Genomic DNA, 13,143 nt, shown 5'->3' on the forward strand with positions numbered 1-13,143 from the left:
TGAGTTTTTTTCATGTTTTTTTAATATTTCAATAACAAATACCACATTACAAAACTCACCCGTTAGCCACAGCAGACTCACAGCCAGCTGTAATTATTGGTCTATTTTATGGGTATCAGAACATGTTTCGTCAAAAAGCGATTGCAGGGAGCTATCTACTTTATTGTAGTTCTAGAGGTAGTTTATACATCTGCATGTTCGGATCAACTCTGACAATGACTGTCAAACAAACCAAACCATTTTGCCGAATTATTATTTCACAAAACTTTATAAATTTATCACATTGGTAATTCTTCTCTTTTCGACTTAATGCCCTTCAATATCGAGATATAGCTTAAAAAGCTTTTAGATACATATTTATTATATGTAAGGACGAAGATTTTATATGATTAATTTGCTTTTTTTTTTTTGCCATTTATAACTGCACTACAAAAGTCAAACTAAAAATGATGTACTATTCCACTTACATATTTGTTAAACTGTTTTGACATGATTTAAGATAATTACAATGTTACTTAATAGGTTAAGATAGTGAGACACGTTACCAAAATCAATTTACGTAAAACCTACATGTTACGAGCTCAATACAAGACTATTTGCAACGGGACAAAGTCATCTGGACAACAGCACATAAACCAAAAATTATCTTGTCTTTTGTTACTGCATCTGCCGATACTGTAATTTTGTAATTTTGTCAAAAGTAAAAGTTAACATTTTTTGGTTTTGATTTGGTTCGTGGAAAGAAATAGTCGCCAAACAGTATGGTAAAGCAGAGTTCGTAAACAAATATCCCTTTTCTTTAGTTATATACTGGAAGAAAGTATCCAACGCGTCATGCGGTTTCCACTATGTTTGACTATGACGTCCTTTATCAAAGTAGCACTTAAAATAACTGGGTGATGCAAATAAAATAGCTCACTGGTGTGAGAAGAATACTTTTGTTTAATTTTTTGGATATTATTCCAACAAATTCTCGACATCACCTAGCTGTTTAGGGATGCACAGCACACACACACGGGCGAGAGAGAGAGAGAGAGAGAGAGAGAGGGAGAGAGAGAGGCCGATGCCACGGATAGAAGGATTTGTTTATTTAGTCGTTTGTTTTATTTACTAAATCGTCTTTGATGACAAAGTCCAAATTAGCATCCAGAATAAGCAATGCGACCTAACGAGCATCGCTTTTCATATAGTCATATGCTGGAAGTAATTTCATATCATCCAAAGCGTCATACGGGTTTCCATTATTTTTAATTCGGACGGCCTGTATTAAAGTAGCACTGAAATCAGCTGGGTGACGCAAATAAAATAAAATAGCTAACTGGTGTGAGATGCCTTCTTAAGTTTAATGTTTTGGTTATTTTGGCTGTTATTCCATCACTGTGTCACACATGCACGCACACATAAACACATACACAAGCACGCACACACACACTTACACACACACAAAGAAAGTTGAGTTAGCAAAGAGGGGGATAAAAAACTGATCGATGGCTGCCACGGATAGAAGGATATCTAATATTTGATTTAACTGAGCAATATAAATATAATATTGCAATGCTGTTATAGACCTTAATGAACTCTGGTAGAATTTTTTTTGGCTATCTCTCACTATCTTGCCCCAATCCAGTATTTTTTGTGGCGCACAGACACAAACACAAGAGAGAGAGAGAGACTGAATTTCATCAGAAATCTTTATCGTAAGAACTGGGCCAATTCGACGGGCAACATAATAATGAAAAAGACAAACAAATTGTTGGCTAGAGTCTCCTTTACCGCTTTACCTCAATAATAATATTTGCCAAGCTACGGGAGTGTTAATGGAAGTCACGACCTGAATGAAGATTTTCTAGGTCAAATATAAAAATACACGCTTCATGGTGGACGAAAGAAGCCAATGAAAGACCGACAAATGGCGTGTGATAATAAATTGGGGACCCTATAGTCAAATAAGCACTATCGTGATTGGATAGTTTCTCGTGTGCCACGTTATTCACGAGATACACTGATGTCCCGGTGCTGGCTGTTTATTATAACCAGGAAGTGAGGAGACGTTGCATTTCGTGACCCGACTTCGACGAGAAAAAAGGAGGTAAGTTTTATGTTAACTGTGAAATATTCTGAGCGGTGCAATTCTGCAAATTTATGGTGATCCCCTGCACACATCGATTGTTGGCAACTAAACAGTGAAATATATGTGGTTCTGGTGGGAGGTAGTGCTTCCTCTCAAATATGTGTTGTTCATGTTTGACCAGGAATCCAATGAACCTAAATACGAACAAAGAGTGATTAAAACAGGCGATGTTTACCTTGGTTCAAACTTTGAACAACCGCCTTTTGAATTCTAAGAAAGGAATAGTGTCATTTTCCATTTGTTGAAACTATTTCAAACAAAGAAAGTGCAAATTTTATTTCAAGTGATTTCATTATATGTTTATCGCTACAGACTATCAGGCAAATTGATTTGAAATTTATTGACATTGTACGGGCGTCCTAATGGACGTTTGTCGATCCTGCAGGTATGTTCTCCAAGATAAATGGATTACATGCATTTCTGCTTAACGAAAAACAGCTGGTATTTACAGAACCTGCGAATGAGTTGCAAAAATGGTTTTAACAATATTTGGTTATAAGATGAACACACTCTTGACTTAATGGGTCCCCATATGTGTCACGATTATCACAAAGTACACTGTGACACTGGTAATCCATTCTTATGGTTTTAATATGTAGTTGTCTGTATGAAACAAATGCATGTGACCACGGTCAAGGAATAGATATCCTTCCTTTTTGTCCTGTGTCAGAACTTGGTCCAAAAGCACCAAAACCAGTTTTATTGCTATGGTTACATAGCTAATTTTTGGCCTATATTTTGAAAATCTTACAATTGTTAGGTTTCGAAGCCTTATTAAAGACATTAAACCAAGTAATTATTTTTAAAAAGCCGATTCAGATAAACAGTAGTTTTAACTTTTTGTGGTACTTTTTGCATTATTAGATGTCCGATGTCCCATTTGTCACTTGTATGCGAAGTGTTGTTAAAATTAACATTTTGACCAATTCTGAGAGAGTTTAGTCCCGGAAGTGGTCCCAGAAGTTTCAGATTTCCTTATAAGTGGGCCATAATAACTTTTTTGTTATTTATAGCAAGAAGAATAAATCATTTAACGTTTTGTGAACAATGCTTATTTATTGTTTTAAAGGGCCAAATTTAACTTTTTCCACATTTTAAATTTTGGAATGTATTTTATTGTGCAATATAACTCAATGAAATTTACAAAATTTATATTTTATTTGTCTTTAAAGTAGTTTTAAGGAGGTTTACGCTTTAAATTTGAATAATCAGGCAAATTTATTTGAAATTTATTGACATTGTACGGGCGTGCTAATGGACGATTGTCGATCCTGCAGGTATGTTCTCCAAGATAAATGGATTATATGCATTTCTGCTGAACGAAAAACAACGGGTATTTACAGAACCTGGGAATGAGTTGCAAAGTTGATTTAAACAATATTTGGTTATTAAGATGAACACAGTCTTGACTTGATGGGTCCCCATATATGTCACGATTATCACAAAGTACACTGTGACACTGGCGATGCATTCTAATAGTTTTAAAAGGGCAGTTATCTGTAAGAAACAAATGGATGTGGCTAAGGTAAAGGAATAGATATTCATACTTTTTGTCCTGTAGCAGACCTTGGTCCAAAAGCACCAAAAAAAGCTTCATTTACAAACACCAATGCTTGTTGCTATGGTTACAGGTAGAACCTGATTTTTGGCCAATTTATTTTTAAATCGGGAGAGTTGAAAACCTTCTACACACACTGGACAAAAGAAGTGTCACCCCTACTGAGCCAATACTATGGGGGAGATAAATGACTGTGGAATGATATGCTCCTAGTATCATTTTATTAACATCAAATTTCACAAAAAATCACAAAATGAGAACAAAATATACATTCTACCAAAATATGTAGTTTCAAGTCCAAAATTAGTACTTAGTGGCATAGCCACGTGACCTAACAATAGGTGCCAGTCTACGAAGCAAGGATTCATTTAATTGTCTGATGCGTTCAGGGCTATTGCTGGCCCAAGCATGAAACACTGAATATAACAGAGTTTCTCTGCTGGTTAGACGGGCATTTGTAAAAAGTTTTGACATATCATTCCACACATTTTCTATTATGTTTGTATCCGGACTCTGGGCAGGCCACATCACCCTGCGAATGTACTGTTGGTCAAACCAATCATCAACTGCTCTGGGCCTGTGACAAGGAGCATTGTCATCCTGGTGAACAGATGGATTATTCCTTTCACCAAATATGTTAGTAATAGATGGTAGCAAGCCTGACTCCAAAACATCGATATATTTCTAGTGATTCATGTTTCCATTAACCACTATCAATTCGCCCAAGCCATGGATGCTGATGCAGCCCCACACCATGTTGAATATGCTGCTCCGGGTTGGAAAATTCAGTGCATGTGGTTCAAATGCTTTACCAGCAGTTTGCCAGTATAGTACCCGTCTGTCATCAGAGGTCAGAGCAAAGTGACACTCATCAGAAAAAATATATAGGACCAATTGTCATGAACTGTCCAGTTCCAGATCCTGTTGACCCTAGTTTACTCTACGTTACCTGTTTTGTAACGATTTAAGAGGTTTCAGTCTTGCTACCCTGCTGTACACTCTCTGAGCATGTAACCGACGCCTAGCAATTTTCACAGACACATTCTTATGTGTGAAATTGTTCCACTGTGTTGTCAACTGACAAGCAGTGTCGAACTTTGGCAACCTGGACATCAAAATAAGTCGTCGGTCTTCACGGCCAGTATTTTTTCTTGGACGACCCATCAGAGGCAATTTGTCTCTTGATCCAGTGTTTCTATACCGAGACCAGACCCTCTGCACGGTTCTGACTGAACAATTCAATTGTATCGATATTCTGACATTGCTTATATTCCGCCTCTTCAGGTTAATAACTTGCACCTATAACCGTTAGATAATTACCTGTATCTTGCCATACTGGAGGAAGACAGGAATAACATTTGCTGTACATGTACAAGACCAACAATACAATTCCATGGTATAGCGGTTTTATACTCATTATTCACATTATAAGTAGACCAGGCATTATAAGTACCCAAGATCTGCCTACTTTCATTACTCTGAGTTAGGGGGTGACACTTCTTTTGTCCAGTGTGTGTAATTGGTAGGTATCGAAGCCTTACTCTTAAAACATTAAACCAAATACATTATTTTAAAAATCTGATTGATATAGAACGTAGTTTTAACTTTTTTGCCATACTTTCAGAATCTTTAATTAGACGATCGATGTCTTGTTTGCCACCTGTATGCGAAATGTTGTTAAAGTAAACATGTTTTTTTTTTTTTATTATTTCTGAAAGAGTTCCAGAAGTGGTGCTTTGTAAAGTTTCAGATTCCTAATACGTGGATCAAAATAAGATTTGATTATTCATAGCAAGAAGAGCAAATCCTCTATCGTTTTATCAACTATATTCATTTATCCCTTTAGGAGGCCAGATTGGAATTTCTCCATATTTCCAATTTTCGTATATATTTTATGGTGCCTGAACTCAAATCAAATTTACAAAATTTGATATGTTATTGGTCATGATGGTAGTTTTGAGGAGGTTGATGTTTTAAATTTGTAAAAATAGTGTGAAATATTGGTATCTTCACAGGTACTTTGTATTTTGACAACCATATGTCTTGTTATCTGGAAAAATACAAAAAATAATAATATTTATTTATAGTCTTAACTCCAACATATGCTCAATAGACTTTACAGAATATATAAAATTCACAATTAAAAGAAAAAATACTAATGGTCATAAAATGAAACAAGGAAAATGATGGAAGAAAAATTGTTAAAGTTATAAAATAGATATATAAAATGGTTTAGAGGTGGAAATTAAAACTATGAACTAAGAAACAATTCTTACAAGAATTCAAAAATAATATTGCATAAAAAGGTAGATTTTAAGTTCCTTTTTAAAATGTCCAGGGTCTACAATTTGTCTATGGTTGATGGGAAAATTATTCCATTCTCTAGGTGCTGTAATTTTAAAAGCCTTGTCACCGTATGACGCCATGCAATCTTGCCTTACAAGCCTTAAAAAGAAGGTACTCACCTGATCTAAGATTTCTTGCTGATGTATAATGTGAAACAAGCTCATTTGAATAAAAGGGTGCAAGTTAATAAAATGCTGCATGTGCAAACGTTAAAAGTGGAACTTCATTAAAACAGTTGTGATTTTTTTTTTGAGTGCGGGTCAGTAGGAGAGCAGATATGTTCTGTACATGAGCACTATCTAAAACAGTTTACAATTGTATGGTCATCGATTTTTATTACATAATTACGTTTTAACATTATTTTCGTTTATTATAGAGACAAACGCTCCACATATAGCAGTACCGTGGCATTATTTTTACTTCAGCTTATTTATTTCCTTATGAAGGGGGAATGGGGGCATCCTTCTTTCAGTTATCATTGGATTATTAATGAGAGTTTATTTATTTATTTACCTATTTATTGACCTATTTATTTATTGTTTGTTTGCTGCTTGCAAAAATAGCAATCAAGTATTTGCGATGTCAATGAATTCCATTTCCTTTCTTGACATCTGTGCAATCAAAACGCAATATTTACGTAGACGGAAGTATAATTATAGCATCAAACTAGACAAAAGTTGGGTCGTGCCATAAAATGAAAAAGACATTGCACAATTACACATAATGTAGTTATATTTGATTGTTTAGCTAATCAAGATATTACTTTCATTCTTGGAATATCAAAATTACAAATATTGACATTTTATGCGTTTGACACCACTAAAATTGCAAAATCATATTATTTGTAATATATCTATGTCATTACACATTTTATAATTGCGACTATCCCACCATTCAATGCGCGATGCTTGTTATCATGAAACTGATGCTATTGCTGATACATTGATGAGTAGTACTCAGCCTCATAAGATAAAACACGCTGAGGGGGGTCACGGTGTAACTGAATGTTTAGAGAGGTTAAGCTTCAATTTTGTGTAAAAAGTGAAAAGGTAAATCTTATGATTATTATCAATATACAGCACAGATCAATTGACTTAGCTAGTTTTTGAAATGTTTAATGTTGAAAAATGTTATGCATAATATGATAAAACATGATTTTATAAAATGTGCATCAGTGTAGTTTTTGTTTTCTTCTTCTTATTATTATTATTATTAAATAGTATTCCATGAACAAAGTATTCTTCACGTGAAAATTTACAGCAAACAAAAAGATTCTGATCGAAAAGCCTTGAGATCCCACGGCAGAGTTTAAGTTTCATCTTTTCTGTCAGGTTTACAGAATGATAACATATCTTATATAAGCTACCAAGCTGAGCAGGATGTTATCGTAACCAGCACTTGATACTATGTTAAATTACATTGGACGCTCTGTAAAAATGATGAACCACGCACACGCACAGTTAACTGCAACGATGTTGCCATGAGCATTCGGTTGCAAATTGCAATGCACCTGAAAAAGATTATATATTGCCATATCGCATTGTTTACGTGCCTCGTAATCTGTGATATTTTCAAGGAAGCAAGCCCCATTTAGTTTAAAGATTTACATACATGTATGATGATGTTGAAATTTTACCACTTTCTTTTTCTGAACATCTTATTCTATTCCAGCATAGAAGTGCTATAAAAGAATACTATCTCCAACATCAACCAATCAATGATGGGATTGTTGTTCTGCCCGAGTCTTGTTCTGGCCTTAATGGCGTGCGTATTTCTCAGTCAAACTCAGCTGGGTGTCACAGGTAAGTGTCATGTGATGTACAATAACATGTTCTCAGCGGGCAAATCATGTTGTTTCACGGTTGAAACAGTGTTGAACTAACGTACTTGTGTACAACATGTTTACTATTGCAACAATTGATGGCAGCACATATGTTTCATTTAATATAATGTATCCATTATCAGTGTGTCTTTTAACAGGTGGGCATTTTGTACAAAATGAACTCCATAGATGTCAGTTAACCTGATTAGTAAATGCTTAAAATATAAAAATTGAAATATCAAAACTGAAAGAGCATGCCTAGCATTTTATAAACCTTAATTGCAATATCATCATTTCAGGTTCGTGCCTCATGGAAAAATGCTACAATGGTGGAACGTGTAGAGAAAGTACTACAAATTCGAAAATCTGGTGCATTTGTCCCAAGGGTTATAGCGGAGCAGCGTGCGAAAAAGGTAAACCGTGCCTTTCTAATACTGCATGCATTCTGTATCTGAGTATTAAAGGATAACAACTAATAGCACTAAGTTGTGCAGCATGCAGCAAAAGAAATTACAAAACAAACATAATAGCGCAAAATTGATGCCAGAAGATAGTAACAAGAACCAGTAATAGTAACTTCTATAGACTGATATTAAGTCAAATGACTCTAGATCTCTGTTTATTAATTATAATACAACTTACATATTCAGATGATAAGGTGGAAGTTATGAAAATGCGTCATGAAATGACGTCCATTAAGGTGGTTTAAAAATTTCAAGTATTCTTTTCGCAGGCAAGTGCCAAATTATATTTTTTATTTGTTTTCAGCAAAATGTGGGGAAAACGCCCACTGCATTTACGCGCCGCGTAATCAACCAGTGCCTTTGAACAATGACAACTGCGATACATTATTACTTGAACGTTGTGTTTGCAACGAGGGTTACAGTGGGGATGGAATCAACTGCACTGGTAAGTGTTAGGCCGTATTCTGAAAAGTGGACTAACTAGTATGCCGTTCAAATGTGACCAACCCACTTGAATATTCCCCCCTTATCTATTCAGTATTTATTAGTGGATTGGAAGGTCGAGTTATTTGACCCCTAGACTAGTTAGTCGACTCTTCTGATAGATCAGTTATTTTGGTATAGTAGAAGTTAGTTGAAATCATAACCTGAAAATAATTTAGAATCGACTACCTCCCCCCTCATGGACAGCCCAATCTACAGTTTCACAAACACCCTAAGGGCTCATGCACACCCCTAGTGATAAGTCTACCAAATTCCTAAAGTTTTAACTTACTCACTCTTATGATCCAGGAAGAGAAAGCAGAAATTACGACGTAGAAAAAGAAAATAATATCAATCACCCCCGGGGAAAGTCCAATCCCAAGTGTAACTACAAATCCGTAATGCTCATGTACACCCTTGATAAAAGATATTCTATTTGAAATTTCTCAGCCTGTTACTCTAGGAGACGAAGGAAAAACACAAGAAGAATCAACCGCACCCAGGGACTGTCCACGCCCATGCACACAATTTAAGCTATCAAAAACGCAATGTTAATATAATTAAGATTCGCCACCCACACTGACAAATCAAATCCCAGTTGTACTTAAATCCTCAGGTCTAATTATTCCCAAAGTTTAAACTTCCTCTCTTTTATGGTCAAGGAGGAGTTAGCTGAAATTTAAGTAAAAAAAAATGTTATCATCCAACTCCCAGGGACATGCCACCACACAATTCACTATGAAATTCCAAAGTCCCCATGCACATGATTCATTAAACAATATTGAAGTCTATCAATATCGAAATTTCCTCACTATTGTGCTACAAGAGGGGATGGCAAAAATTACAATGTAAAAGGAACTGAGAATCAGAAGCGACGTCTTTTGTCTAAAAGGTGCGGGGATAACAAGCAATCGATTTTGTCTAACAAATAGCCGTCTTACCTTGACCGGAACACTTTAAGTCCATTGTGGCAAATTAAATCGACTTTTCATAGTCAGCAATCAGATTTTAGCAGACTAAACTTAGCCAATTGAGTTAAGATTAATTTATTTATTCATTTATTTTCCCCGCTCTTTGGTGACAAAATTCAAAGATATATTTTCTCGCCCGTCCGATATTTTATGTTTTTGAGAGGACTTTTATTGTTTTTAATCGGCAAAATGATAGATGCATTCTTGAATTTAAAAAAATAAAAACATGTTCTGTGTTATGATGATCAAAAACCTTTGAGTAACCTAAGAGTGCTAATAAGTAGTATTTTTTTTTTTTTTTTTTTTTTTGCTCCAGACATCTCACACGATGTCAATGAAAAACCAATTAAACTAGGCCGACTCTTAACAGTATGGGAGGTGCGGGGATGTGTGATGGCTACCCACTGTCGCCATCTAGTTGTGTATGAAACACGTCCCAGATAATTTGCTTCTTGTCTGGAGAAAACGATAGCCAATTCACGAGGGTACTTTTTAGAGTGAGAGAAAAAAGGGCGAGTCGAAGATTCTAATCAAGAGATAACAACACTCTAGCCAGTTGCAATATAGCATCTTTATGGATATAGGTTTTTTTTTTTTTTTTATTTCGAGTTTGGTTTATAAAAATAACTTTAGAAATTTGGCGTCAGATAATGCCTATATCAACGGAATCTGATCAAACATTTGAGTAAAGGGCTAAACATGTATGCATAACATTAAAATATGTACATAACATACAAGATTTATGTAAGTCTGTTTATTTAATATGGAGAAATGTGAAAGTACTTAAAACGTCAAAAGTTACAAGGAGCTCCAAAATAACAATGTTTCTATCATATTTACCATCACATTCATCTTATCATTTTTAATTAAAAAATAAAAATACTGAATTAATTTGCAAAAATGTTTATCAGCTTGGTAGCTGGATCATAAATGAAAATTATCAAACACAAGCCTAGAAAAATGGCTAACCGTTAGCTTTCCGTTGTGGGGCAGGTAGACAATATAAGACCAGGGTTACTGGGGCGGATCCAGAGATATTTTCTGACAGTCTTCCAAAGTATATTTGCTGATTCATCGTCCATTTTTGACTGCCTTCCGACAGAAAAAATTATAGCCATCAATATAAACTTGGAAATCTGACCGTCTTCCGGAAGACCCAGAAGACGGCCTCAATCCGCTCCTGATATAGACAATACCAACTCTGTCATTTCTAAACATGTAATAAACACCGACCACAGTACTGACTGGAATTCAACCAAGATCCTTGAATCCGACTCGTCTGATATCCTACGTAAGATACAAGAGGCTATCAACATCAGCCGTCACCAGCCACCCATGAATAGGGTCGGGAAGGTCGATCTACCTGACATTTATAAGAGGGTCGTGGCCTCTATATACTATAAAGTCAAACTTAAAATGATGACAGTGAGTATCAACATCTACGTACTCACGTCAGTCTGATGTCAGTCTGACGAAAGCTAACAGTATGAACGTTTTCTCGGCTTGTGTTTGATAATTTTCATTTAAGACTGAATAAATGTGTTTGTATATTACTGAATGCACAATGTGCTCTGATAAAAAACGGGGTCAAGGTGTCCATTAAACATATTTCTTTTCTTTCAGAATCGACGAAATAAACACCGGGAAAATGAAATAACAACCCAAAAAATGCAAGACAGGATATACAGTTATTTGATTAATTCAAGAACCAAATTTATAATAAATATTCATTTGGACATTCATTGAAAATTATATATGAATGAAGTATTTTAATTGAAAATAAACTAATTTGGGCATTGCATTTGGTTCTTTATACTGCTCCACATTTTGCTGCTCCACATTTGTTTTGATATTTATGATTCTAAACATAAAAAAAAAAAAAAAACTGTCGTACTTAGGTTAAGTACGAACAGAAATAGACATTGACGACGCCTTACGGTTATTGAGTTTTTTTCATGTTTTTTAATATTTCAATAACAAATACCACATTACAAAACTCACCCGTTAGCCACAGCAGACTCACAGCCAGCTGTAATTATTGGTCTATTTTATGGGTATCAGAACATGCTTCGTCAAAAAGCAATTGCAGGGAGCTATCTACTTTATTGTAGTTCTAGAGGTAGTTTATGCATCTGCATGTTCTGATCAACTCTGACAACGACTGTCAAACAAACCAAACCATTTTGCCGAATTATTATTTCACAAAACTTTATAATTATATCACATTGGTAATTTTCTTCTCTTTTCGACTAAATGCCCTTCAATATCGACACATAACTTTAAAAACTTTTAGATACATATTTATTATATGTAAAGACGAAGTTTTTATATGACTAATTTGTTTTTTTTTTTCGCCATTTACAACTGCACTACAAAAGTCAAACTAAAAATGATGTACTATTCCACTTACATATTTGTTAAACTTTTTTGACATGATTTAAGATAATTACAATGTTACTTAATAGGTTAAGATATTTGAGATATTTGATAGCATTCTTAACTTTGATGTTTTGGATATGGACTTTTCGGACCATTTCCCCTTGTCTTTTGTGATACAATGTGAGGCACACACAGATGGGGACGAGGCCGAGACCGAGACTAGTAATGTTACAAAAGGGCTTCAGTTTATATGGGACGCTGCAAAAGCTCGCCAGTTTAGAGCTATTCTCGACGACAATGTATCTAAAGACATGCTTGAACAGTGTTCTGATTTAATGCAAAATAACATAAACGAGTCTGTATTGCTACTTAACCAAGTCTTTTACAGAGCTGTGGAGGCTATGAAGGTTAAGGGCAAAACCGGACGACAGGCGGACAGAACTCAACCCGATTGGTGGGCTGCAGACTGCCAAAATAAAAAAAAAATCTGTAAAAAATCGAAAGTTAAATCAAATGCGTAAAATCCCAACAGCGCCAAATGTTAAAGACTACATAGAAAGTAAAAAAGTGTTCAGACAGACGTGTCGTGAAAAAAAAGGATATCAAACAACAACTGGCAAGAAGCATATTGTTAAAAAGTTGTGATGATACAAGGGCATTCTGGGCAAATGTGGCACAGTTATCTAGGACACCTCGCCAAAAGACACAAATCTCTGCCACGAACTGGTATGAAAACTTTAAGGAGTTATTGAATAGTGGTAACACAGCTATGGTGTTTTTCATGAAGACGTTATGGAAGGTCTGAGAGCGCACGATGGACACTGTGATTGTTGTGACGAAAATAAACCATCAGATTTGAATAAAGTGATTACAGTTGAGGAAGTTCGCAGTGCAATCAGATAAATGAAGAATGGCAAAGCGGCAGGTCTGGACGCCATTCCATGTGAATTCTTAAAAAATGCAAACGATTTAATTGTGTTCTTGCCACT

At 35.3% G+C, this 13,143-nt stretch overlaps 1 protein-coding gene across 1 annotated transcript; it reads left to right on the plus strand.

The window, feature by feature from the left end:
• Positions 1-1,884: 1,884 nt before the first annotated feature.
• Positions 1,885-11,625, plus strand: LOC147759349 (uncharacterized). The gene is made up of 5 exons (XM_086998236.1): positions 1,885-2,089; positions 7,707-7,837; positions 8,157-8,270; positions 8,626-8,766; positions 11,399-11,625. Exons 2-5 carry the CDS (start codon positions 7,753-7,755, stop codon positions 11,410-11,412), a joined length of 354 nt encoding a protein of 117 aa, XP_086854362.1. The 5' UTR covers positions 1,885-2,089; positions 7,707-7,752; the 3' UTR covers positions 11,413-11,625.
• The last annotated feature ends 1,518 nt before the right edge of the window (positions 11,626-13,143 follow it).

This window comes from Lingula anatina, chromosome 10 (assembly GCF_051362555.1).
Source record: "Lingula anatina isolate TDL-2025a chromosome 10, LinAna3.0, whole genome shotgun sequence".
NCBI classification, from domain to species: domain Eukaryota; kingdom Metazoa; phylum Brachiopoda; class Lingulata; order Lingulida; family Lingulidae; genus Lingula; species Lingula anatina.

What these genes read in the sequence shown, in the direction of transcription:
- LOC147759349 (XM_086998236.1), top strand. Translation starts at nt 7,753, where the DNA reads ATGATGGGATTGTTGTTCTGCCCGAGTCTTGTTCTGGCCTTAATGGCG. An exon ending in AACTCAGCTGGGTGTCACAG is followed by an intron (nt 7,838 to 8,156) that starts GTAAGTGTCATG and finishes TCATCATTTCAG; the next exon opens with GTTCGTGCCTCATGGAAAAA. An exon ending in CGGAGCAGCGTGCGAAAAAG is followed by an intron (nt 8,271 to 8,625) that starts GTAAACCGTGCC and finishes ATTTGTTTTCAG; the next exon opens with CAAAATGTGGGGAAAACGCC.